General features: G+C 39.3%; 1 protein-coding gene across 1 annotated transcript; it reads left to right on the forward strand.

Moving 5' to 3' along the window:
• The first annotated feature begins 399 nt into the window (after nucleotides 1-399).
• On the forward strand, nucleotides 400-11,713 carry tfg (trafficking from ER to golgi regulator). Its single transcript, XM_072686397.1, has 8 exons — nucleotides 400-503; nucleotides 2,395-2,579; nucleotides 2,896-2,979; nucleotides 6,336-6,482; nucleotides 7,922-8,068; nucleotides 8,363-8,503; nucleotides 9,760-9,849; nucleotides 10,790-11,713. Exons 2-8 carry the CDS (start codon nucleotides 2,396-2,398, stop codon nucleotides 11,167-11,169), a joined length of 1,173 nt encoding a protein of 390 aa, XP_072542498.1. The 5' UTR covers nucleotides 400-503; nucleotide 2,395; the 3' UTR covers nucleotides 11,170-11,713.
• The last annotated feature ends 50 nt before the right edge of the window (nucleotides 11,714-11,763 follow it).

Consider the following 11,763-nt stretch of genomic DNA (forward strand, 5'->3'; position numbering starts at 1 on the left):
GAGCGAAACAGATTTTTGACATGCCAAAAAGAGGACATTTGCGTATTGCGAGTATTGTCACCATATTACCACTCAATTATCACTGTTATTATCTTTCGATATTGTTAAAATGACTATCAAATGTCTATATGTTTAAATATGATAAAAAAAGGGATATTCCTTTTTTCACGTGACAGCATTTTACACACATAATTGTAAATATTAAAAAAACGTTAATTGATTTAAAATGCAATGTATGCTATGGCTGCTGTGATTATGTTAATATTTATTTAGATATAGTATAACAGCATAAAGCTACAGTCATAAAGAGCATCTAATGAGAAAAAAAAAAGCGTACGCACACGTACGGGAGCCTGCGTTCTCGCTGCACTGCGACTGCGCATTTGTGTTTGCCACGTACAGGCCGAGATCCTTCCGGATGTGCAGCGGAGTGTGAGTGAGTCCGGTCTAAGTGGTTTCTGCGGAGTCTGTACCACTGCGGGATCAACACGTCCAAACACCAGGTACACAATTTTATTGTTACATGAATGACAATGACCCAACTTTTTCACTGCCACATATAAACTACATAACGACCTGTAAAGTGTATCTGATTGCGGTGACAGACCGGACATTATCAGGTAGCTAGCTAGCTAGCTAACTAGTACACGTTAGCATCACTTTAGCATTGGGAAAACTGGAGCATTCAAAAACACACCGTTAACTAAAGAATCGTCTGTGTATTATTATATAATTGAGTTTATATTTTTTCCTCGTGGTAGTTGTGTTGGTTTTCCGGCCCTGAACTAAAGTGATGAATGAGAACTCGGTGGTTAAAATCCGCTAGCAACTTTTCGCCGGCTGTAGAGTGGTTCAGTTTCTCGCAGGAAGCTGCTGTAACATCTGCCTAATGGAGCTGTGTAAGGGTTTTGAGACGATCACTTTTTGACAAGGAATAAAATGGCCTCACGATACAAAACACGTATGTTTATTAATTTATATTTGTGTAACTGGATCATCCCTGGGGCACTATTATGACGCGCCAATTCTTTGCATAACTAGGCTCCATGATATCGCTTATGTTTAGGTTAACGGTAGTTATGTCATTATCGACAAATGGGTGAGTTTATTCTATATGTGAATCTTGGTTAGAGTAAACCCAAGTAAACCGCTCGCCTCGCCCATGTCACTGACAGCAGGTGAACGGCCGTAGACATATTAGATGCGCTACATTTAAAGTATTTTTGTCACGTAGCTTCAGAACGCGGTTATTATAGTAAAGCAATTTCCCAGTAATTTACATGCTGCAGGCATTCGAGGTGAGCAGATACTATCGACACTATTTGAAGATATACCAGTTGAGGGCAAAGTAACAATACGTTTGACCACGTTTGAATCTAAAGCTGAAGTAGGCCTTGGACAGCTGAGAGAATCTAGTCAGCACTTCTAGCATGCCATCAATAAGTGATATAGCTTGATTACTTTTGTGTGATCCAGGTAATGAAAGCACTTGCAGCGGTTTTTGAAAGTGCACATATTAAAAGTAATTATCCATGATTGTTATTTGAAGATTGGTTAAATATGCAGACATTTACTTGCTTAAACACTACAGTGTCTGTATTTCCATGTTGGAATTAATAGGATTAGGTAATGGTACTCTCCCTTGTATTCACTTAGATATGCAGCTGCACACCCTGTAATTGTGTAGTGTAACTGTGTAGTGGCATCTAGTCTCAGAACCAAAAGGCCTAGGGTTTCCCCCAGAGTGAATGTTAGAGGCCAAAGTCTGTGTTGGGAAAGTGCATTTGGCCTGCCAAATCATTCCGATTGTTGTGACCCTTAGACTGTGCAGTGGAGTTACATTAAGATTATTGTGCTGTTCAGAAGCTGGGTCGGACTTCATGGGTAGGTCAGATTACTGGGGACCTCGGACCTAATTACAGGGCCGTCTTATCTTCCCTACTGCTGTTTCAGGTGACTGTTCTGCATATTGTATTTCTTTTAATTAGCATCTATGGGCAACTTGCCATGGTCATCAGAGATGAACAGTTTGTTCGAAGTCTGTGAGAGGTTGAGTGCTCCTTAAATTGTAAGTAGTGTAGGTGCATTATGGATTACCTTATCTGTGAAGACTTTAGTGTGAGTGTTCAGCTCAGCACTTTTCTTTAAAATAAAAAGTCACATTGTGGTAATATAAGTGTGATTGAGCCTAGACTGTTAAGTACAATGTGAGTGCAGGCCAGCAGGGTGTGGGGAAAATTTGTGCTCGGGCCCAGTACTAGGTAGTCAGTCCTAGTCCTTTTTCTTGGTCTTTTTGGTTTCTTTGGTTTCTATTTTGTGTTATATATAAATATTGATAACATTTTTACCTTATTTGCCAATAACTACAGTGAGACCATGTCTCTGTCTCTCTAGTATGAATGGCCAGCTGGACCTGAGTGGGAAGCTGATCATTAAGGCTCAGCTGGGTGATGACATCCGCCGCATCCCCATCCACAATGAGGACATTACTTACGATGAGCTTCTGCTCATGATGCAGCGTGTCTTTCGTGGCCAGCTCCAGAGCAGTGACGAAGTCACCATCAAATACAAGGATGAAGGTGATGCCTTATTTTGGCTGTAAATGTTTTATACTGTTTATCCAGAGTCTGATTAAACCCAATTACAGAATAAAAGAGGCCTTTTTAGTAAAGAAATCTTACTGACCCTTTCAAAATATATTTGAGAGAAAAAATGTTTGTTTAATTTCTGTGCACCTTTTTTTTTTTAGTTGCTAATTTGGAAACAAGTAAAACAGCTTTGAGTAGTAGATTAAAAGTAGTATTCTTGTTTAACTTTGAAGGTACCCTAAGAACCAGATTGTGTGCATTCCTCAGCATTGAATAAAATTCATGTTCCTTTCTTATTTTCTTGCAGATGATGACCTTATAACCATCTTTGACAGCTCTGATTTGTCTTTTGCCATCCAATGCAGCAGAATATTGAAACTCACTCTGTTTGGTAAGTTTTTGCTGGATAGTTTTGACCTCTTTTGTCTCCAACACACACCTAACCACTGATAAAACTTAAATTACAGCCTTGATTTTGAGTGTTCCAGAAGTGCCCACACTTCCAAAATTTGACATTTTTATTAACAGTCATCATGCGTAGGATTTATTTACATCTGTCCGATCACTGCTAACATCAGTCAGATTTCCTCCATACAGATCACATCACTTTTTCGCTATACACATCATCACTTTAAGCTTTAAACTCTCACACTAGGATGGACAGATTGTTCTGTTAGCAGATAATCCCTCTCCAGCAGTGATGACGTAATGACCCTGAGTTAATGCCACAGTAAGAAAATGAAGATCAGCAGAGTGAGAACCCTGGTGCTATTAAAATAGAAAATAGTGAATAGAGGGAAAGGACAGGCATAAAGACATTTAACTCTTCTCGTATTTATATCTGGAACTGAACTGGAACTTTTCTTTTGGCAACAATTTGTGCCATGTTATCTATTGTTTGTAAATGACAAAATGTTGCTCTATATTGTAATATCTTATAGACTATATAGCCTAAAGTAAGGTGGAATATGGATATTTGGGTTGAGAACACTAAGTGTAAAACTACAATGTTTCATATTGTTCTGGACAAGACCCTTTTTGTTGCACAACAATACATTCAATGGTCTGAAGAAAATAAACACTGTTATATTGTTAAAAATGTATGAGGTTGAACTTATTTTAGGTTTTAAGCCCATTGGGTTGTGTCTTGTTCGTTAACCCATGGCTGCAATGGCATGTCCATTCATCAGTATCAGAGGAGTATCAGAGGAGGTCCCAGCCCCATTCAAAAGCTGAATTATTTTGCAAACAGAACTATTACTTTAAAATCAAGTTTAAATTTTCTGTTAGTTTGGGGTGGTTTTATAGAAATGTTGTGTTTTACTGTTGTACTCCTAAATCAATGAAAACTCAATGTTTGGTGTTTCCCCATTTAAAAATATTTTTGCAGACTATTCAAATCTATTTGTATAGCGTTTAACTGCCAACGTCACAAAGCAGCTTTAGAGGAATTCAGTAATAGGAAACGAGATCAACAAAACATAAATCAATCAACAAACAACAATCAACAAAAAACTAAATCAAGATTAAACAGGATAAAGCTTTTGAAGCCCTTAATGCACCTAGACTAAATCCCAGTAAAGTGACTGGCACCTAGAACAGTTCCCTAAATTGTGCATCTTTGAACAGAATACAGCCAGCAAATACAGTGGAACATTTATAAACACTTAGTTTTTATAGTGAATGCTTTTTAGTTTAACATGTGAAGACACCGTGTGACTGCATATGACTGGCAATAATCTATCCTGCTTATGTTTGTGGTTGATTATGCACAAAAATTGCTAAGCATTGTGCACACAATGATTTATTTATTTTTTTTAAGGTGGAACTGCTTTTTAGGTTTTACTGAGTTTACACTGACACAGACAATAAGGTGGAACTTCATTTAACATAGCACTAAAAATAAGGTTGCACAGAATTTAAGGTAAATAAACACACACTCACCACACCACACACAAAAAGCACACGTAATTGTTAAATTGTGTTTGATTCCTCACCAAAAACAGCGAGATGTTGTATGAAGAAGTATGTCCCCATAATTTGCCCTACTGCAAAACCTTCCATTTTACATTGCTTTTTATTTATTTTATTAATGAAAGATTCTGGAAGTAAACTTGTTTGGATTATTCAGTTTGGATTATTCAAAACCTTTGGCTAATTGGTTCCAGAACTAAGAATCAGAAATACTTTATTGAAATACTTTATTTAGGAGGGAAGTTACAGTTGTTACAGCTGCAAGCGTGTGTGTAAGAATAAACACTCTAAATAAATTTAAGAAAGAGTAAAAAAAAAAAAAAAAAAAAAAAAAACGTGAAATGTAAATCTATACAAATTAAATGAATTTAGTAAAGTGGCATAGTGGTAACAACTGTGATGAATATGGAAAATTATTGCACACATTAAATTGAATTACTGTACTATTATTTTTATTATTACTACTAATAATAATAAGTATAAGTATTATTACTAAGCTCATTTAATCAGCCTAACTGTGAAGCTTTATGTACATGAAAAATCATCTCAAAAAGTAAATATATGCTAATGAATGTAGTCATTCATGTAGTCATACAAGAATTTGTCCACCTGTTGCATTTATTATTACTACCTTATGTATGGAGAAGGCATATTTTGAGATGTATGTTATGTCTGCGTGCATGTCTTACTACAATATGTACATATGGACATACACAGGATTGAAATTGTTACTCAGACCCATGGTGTCCCAACAATACCCAACAATAATAATCAAATATGTAAATAAATATGAAATAATACTAAGCATAAAAATGTCTTTTACTAATCTGTAGGAATGTAAGAGTTTATGTGTAAAAGTAAAAAGAGGTCTTTGACATTGACAACAAAAGTAAAGTGGCATATGCAGCAATGCATAATAAGAGTGCATGAATAAAGTATAGCTCATGTAATTTAAAAAGATGAAGCCTTTAACATACCATGTTGTGCCTGTGATTCATGATAGAAGCTGTTACACATACATCAAGAAAAAGTATGAGTGCATCATGATGCCCTGCCGTGACCAGCCTGAATTTGTGTATGCAATATTTAAACACATTTTGATACCCTTGTAGTGCACAATTTTGCCAGAAGGTGTCATAGTAGCTCTGTACACTGCAGAGGTCAATGATGGTCATAAGTGTAAACAAAAAGAAAAATAAATGATTTGCAGCTGTGGGTGCATGGACAATAATCTTTGGTTAATCTTTGTCTGTGTGATGGGGTGTATCTTTGTCATAGTCCAATGCCTCCTTTTCATGGCCAAAAGTTGTTGTTTATTATATTTCCAGTCCCTGTTTTTAATTATAGCCCTTCTTCTCTTTGGTGCTTTGCTGATGATTTAAAATGAGCCCTAAAAGAGTGTAAGGAGGGGGACAGTGGGAGGAGAAAGGGATGATGTTTTATAGACTAAGCTTGATTGCTGGTTCATGGCTCCACAACCTCACATGCACTAGTGTGGCCCAAACATGTGACTGGAGAGAGGTCTTGGGTCTAAAATGTGTGTGTGTGTGTGTGTGTGTGTGTGTGTGTGTGTGTGTGTGTGTGTGTGTGTGTGTGTGTGTGTGTGTCTGTCTCCTGATACATTGACAGCAGACTCCAGGTTAAGTTAAACACACCCCCCCTCCCTCCTCATCTGGTTTGTTTTATGCTTTGTTGAGTTTTTTGTGAGCTGTACTCATTGCACTCTTATTTCTAGCGAGGACATTGATGAATGGATTGTCTGTTTGTTTGCAGTAAATGGGCAGCCACGACCACTGGAGTCATCGCAAGTGAAGCACCTGCGCAAGGAGCTGATCCAACTGAGAAACAAAATCAACAGCCTGCTGGATAGCCTGGAGCCACCTTCAGAACCTGCGCTGGAGAGCAGCAACCCACAAACTGGTATACCAGTTTACAAGCCTGGCTTCCCATTCACTTGCAAAAACAACCAGAGTTTTTTTCATGTGAACATACACAAGCGGTGAATAAAAAGAAAAAGGCTACACAATAGGGATGGGGGGTCTTGATGTAAACGTGGACCTGCATAGTCTGTGGTCTGCATGTAACAGCAACACAAATTAGATTAACCTCTTTCTTAAATGCTAGCTGTCAAGTACTTTCACTTCTGTGAAGTTGAAGGGAAAAAGTACCTGGACAGGAGCTGCACTTTTGCACAAGTTGTCAAACTAATTTAAATATTTTGGAAACATTACAAACATGAGAAATCAACTACCCATTTCCACAGAATACAGACGCAAAACCTTTTTTAGTTTTTAATTCGCTTTGCTCATTCCAAGTTAGGTGAAAGCTTTGACATTGCTTGTACAATGGTACCCCGGGGGGGCAGCAACAAAAAAGGCTCAGATGTAGTTGCTGCCACCCAGAGAATCATTAAGCAAGCAGTGACTAAGCTTCTATCCAACTGAAAGGACGAAGCAAATTACGAAATCTATAGTTTTTATTGCTAAGGATTTGTGTCTGAATTTAGTTTTTTAAACTAACTTTTGTCCTATGTCGACTGGGGCAAGTCAGCTGACCCCCCCCCCCCCCCCCCCCCCCCCTGTTTTCCTTTTTTAAATCCCTTTAGTCCCGCTTTAATTAAGATCTTGTCTTTACAGCAGTTTTTATAGCGGTGTCATTTCTTATGGCTGACTGCTTTTGAAACAATAGGAAGGAATTTTGACCCAGCTCCTTACTTGCATGAACTGTGCTTTTTAGGTCCTTTCACAACCTAAAATCTCGATTTGGGTCTGGGCTTTAATTTGGTCGTTACAAAATATGCAATTCCCCCATATTTAGCATTTTGTACACTTACCTGTGTGCTTTGGCTTGTTGTCATTTAAAACCCAATAAAGATTAAGCTTCAGTTTGTGGACAGATTCTCTGACATTCTCCTGTAGAATTTACTATCAGAATATCAGTATTGTCAAGTCGTCCTGCAACCAAAGCAGCCACAAACCATGTTACTGCCGCTTCCATGCTTAACAGTTGATGAGGTCCTTTTGTTGTAGAGTTTGGCTTTTCACCAGATGTAAAGCTTTTTTAAGCCAAAAATCCAAAATTTAATTGATCTATCCACTAAACAATAGGCATTAATCTTATAAGAGTGATGCTGATCAAAGTTCACAGTCAGCAGTGTTATTTTTAGGGGGTAGTGGCTTTTATCTTGCTATCCTGCCAGCACATTGTTCTTGTTTAGTGTTTGCCTGATTGTAAACTCATTAACATTGACATTACTCAAGGCCTGTAAGTCATTGGGTGTTAACCTGAGGCTCTGCAGTGATACTATGCAGATTGTATTAACAGCTATTTGAAGCCTACCTGTGTATATATTTTTGTAGAATGCATGGAAGCTGTAGATGCAGCAGTGAAGCAAGCTCCTCCTGTCAGTGCTGCCAGCATGTCTGCCTTTGACCCCCTGAAGAACCAAGAAGAGGTCAGCAAGAATGTCATCTCAGCATTTGGCCTGTCAGATGAGCCTGCTCCAGGTACACTAAACATACATGTGAATATATATTTATGAACCCCTGACACCTTTCAAGTGAGTTTATCAGTGTGGACCATTGACGCTGAGGTTTCTTGTAAATTCATTGGTAATTGAAAACTGCATGAGGCCCTTGTTTAGTATTAGCACAGTTAACCGAAGCGATCTACATGCAAGTGAGGAAAAAAAAAAAACGTGAACCTCTTGGGGAATTTCTCACGAAGAAGACTGGCCCGAATATGTGGGCTTGATTAGATGAAAGGGAACCTCATGTTACTCTGTTTCTGTGTTCCCTCAGCCCCAGCAGCTGCAGTGGAGGAACGCTCTGGCACTCCTGACAGTATTAACTCGTCCTCAGCCAATCACCCTCCTACTGCAGCCCCTCAGGGCCCACCACCTTACTCAGGGGTCCAGCAGCCTTCTGCCACTACAATGGATGGTAATTGCACATACATCAGAATACAAAAGAAAAGGACCAACAGTGAGCAAGAACAGTCTCATGTAAATCTAATGTGTTTCCAGTATATTAGTGGTCAGTGCTCCTTATGCAGCAAGGGGGAGTGGTAAGGAGCGTAATGTTTTCCTCTGTCATATTGGATTAGGGTCTGTCCTGTTTTCACAGAACTCTCATGTCTACTGGGTCTGTGTGAGAAACTGTAGTGTTATTTTGGCATCAGTGATTTGTGCTGTTAGTCACTATGGTTACATAGAACACAGTGTCAGAACTCTGGAGCCTTTGATGATCACTCCAGTAATCTGACTTGCACTAAAGCACAGAGACACTTTTTTTTGTTGCTGTGCACATAAGCAACTCATGAGCTCATGCGTTGTTTTTGGAGACTTGCTGTATATGATCAGTTTTGCGTTTTAATATCTGTCCAGCTGTGCTAAGATTGCATAGTTGTTGGGCACTCATCTTTTCATGCTGGCAGCTGGTGAGCAGACGTTACCAGATACAGGCAAACATGCCTATTTGGACTGCATATGCCAGATATACAGTTGCAAGAGAAAGTGAACCCATTGGAATGAACTGTATTACTGCATAGATTGCAACACAATCTAACTAACTTCAAAAAAAAATGGTACTCTTCAGGTTTCTATATGTAAACATTTACAGTGCAGGCTAGAAGTAACTGAACTAACTGTCCAATGGAAATGAGTTTGAAGTGTGGGTGCATTGCCCAAGTGCTTTGCCAGTTAAATTAAGGCACACACAATCTGGTTATTGGCAAATCTTACTGTGACCCATGCCTGGAACAGATTTGCCAATATGTTGATGCCAACAACTGCAGCCATACAACTGCACACAACCCAGAGATTACCAGATGTGCAACGACAGCTAGAACAGTGTAAAGTACCATTTGCAGTTGGAAACATTTTCTACACTGATGGTTACTTTACACTTTACTTTAAAAATCTGCAAGATCCTGGTTTTAGGAGTATGCTACCTAAATGTGTGGTGTCAGTTGCAGCCATGTTACAGAATTTAGTGAAAAGTGTGGTTTTATAATGAGACATTCTATAAGCACATATAGACATACTAACTCACTTCCATATGTCTCAGAAGGATCGGTTCCTGATGTCTTAATGAGACTGAAATGTTTATGATTATCCCAAAAAAATGTAATCCTTTGAAACAGTATTGGCCGGTTTAGTGTGTCTGACTGTGCATCTCACATTATACCTCTTTCTCAGGTCAAATGTATCAGCAGTATCAGGCTCCAGGTGGATACCCCCCTCAACAGCCAGCAACTACTCAGCAGCAGTATGGCATGCAGTACCCTGGTAACGTTCCTATCCAGTGTTGCACCCTCCCATTTAATCAATACAGGAAAGGCTAATCCAATGGTTCTCATCCCACTCTTCAAAGCACCCCAGCTCTTTCACAGTTTTGCTCTAACATGGCTCCTAACACCAAAAATGCACATTAGACAGTGTGTTCTGATCAGTGAATGTCTGGAGAAGGTAGGCTAAAGCCTGGAGCTAAATTGAAGCAAAAATGTGAACCATCTATACACTTTCATGGGGCCAAAGTATTTGCCACCACAATTAATTTAAAATAAAGCAAATCAATATGTTCTTCATTTGAGGGTTGAGGTCAATCTTTTAGTTCTAAGTCAAGAGAATTCTCAGCATGTGGTTCAAATAGGTGTTGATGCAATTAAAGAAAAAACAAAACAAACCTATGATAGATTAAGAGAGCCCAACAAAAACTTTAGGAGTGGCTAAATTAACAATTTGGTACATTTTTTAATTTAATAAGAATTGAATATACTATGTTGATCAATCACACAGTACAAGAGGAGTGCTGTCAAACAAACCCTTTTTATGGGTTACCTGTGGTCAGTCATGATCACTAAAAGGACATTGAGAGGCCTTGGCCAGTTAAATAGCATTTTAAATTTTTTTGCACATTTCTTTTTTACCTGAAGATGTATGTATTCTGCCCCCCAAAAAAGACAGTTGAAATAAATAATTGCAATGATATTCATGATAATCATATTTATGAGGATTCATTTACACACCTGATTCAGGTTATGAAGGCCTTCAGGGTGATCTACATATTAGAGCCAGACATGTTGGGTCTGATCTTCTGGATCAAACTTGGGCACCCCAGACATGGACCTAGCCCTCATTGCAAAGGGCAAAATGCACAGAAGCTGAAGGACATTTAGCGCTGTTGTTGACTAATATTTACACCTGTTTGTATGTACCTCTTTTTCAGCTGGTTATACTCCACAACCTGGTGGCCCTCAAGCTACTCCTCAGCAGCAGTTCCAGAATTACCCCACCCCCACATCCCAGGCTGCTGCACCAGGCTCCGCACCTGGATTTAATGCCCAATCACAGGCCCCTCCTCCTCAGGGAGGAGGCCAGTACCCACCAGGTGCATTTCCACCTCAGAATTACTCCTCCCAGGCCGCCCAGCAGCCTGCTAACTACAGCCTTCCTCCCACCTCCCAGCCTGCACCAGGTTATCAACCCCGCCCTGGATACACACCACCTCCTGGTGCTACCCCTCCACCTGGGGGCTCAAACCCCTATGCCCGAAACCGCCCCCCTTATGGTCAGGGCTATACCCAGCCAGGTCCAGGCTACCGGTAAAATCCAGCTAATGTGTGAATTCGGCTAGAGTGCTGATGTGCTCCGGCTCTCTAATTACAACACATCAATCCCGAAAATCCTGTTTGACCTTGTGTTGTGTGTGTGTATGTGTGTGTGTTAGTCTGTATGTGTTTAAAAGAGAATGAATTTGAAGAAATACTGAGAAATGTAATTTTGTGTGTGCTTGCACAGATGAGACCAAATGTGTTGACAGCTGTGTGTGTTTTTGATGATCTAAAGGCGTGAGGGTGTGGGTGTGTGTGTGGGTGAGTATGTGTCAGTCAGTCAGTGTTTTATTTTATCACTTGTCTCTTTAGTGTTAATGTGTTGAATCATAAGTCTACTTTTTGTTGAAACACTAGATATAACCACACCTGGAGGAAATTATATTGCTTCGACCCCCCCCCCCCCAATTATCCGTACTCTCATCACTCTTGTTTCTTGGTTTTACTAATCCCTGACTCTGCTTCTACATTGACAACTCATTTATGTATAAATTGTAACATTTTGTTTTCTGGAGGTGAATAAAGACTTTGAGACTGAATTAGTGCTTTTCTTGTGTGATAGGGTAGGGTAGTTAAACCACTCCCCTTA

This window comes from Salminus brasiliensis, chromosome 8 (genome assembly GCF_030463535.1).
Source record: "Salminus brasiliensis chromosome 8, fSalBra1.hap2, whole genome shotgun sequence".
In the NCBI taxonomy this organism is placed as follows: Eukaryota; Metazoa; Chordata; class Actinopteri; order Characiformes; family Bryconidae; genus Salminus; species Salminus brasiliensis.

Bases quoted from the DNA above. Each gene is read 5' to 3' on its own strand.
- tfg (XM_072686397.1), top strand. From the start codon at position 2,396: ATGAATGGCCAGCTGGACCTGAGTGGGAAGCTGATCATTAAGGCTCAG. The intron at 8,069-8,362 runs GTACACTAAACA...GTGTTCCCTCAG, and splicing joins GTCAGATGAGCCTGCTCCAG to CCCCAGCAGCTGCAGTGGAG. The intron at 8,504-9,759 runs GTAATTGCACAT...CCTCTTTCTCAG, and splicing joins TTCTGCCACTACAATGGATG to GTCAAATGTATCAGCAGTAT.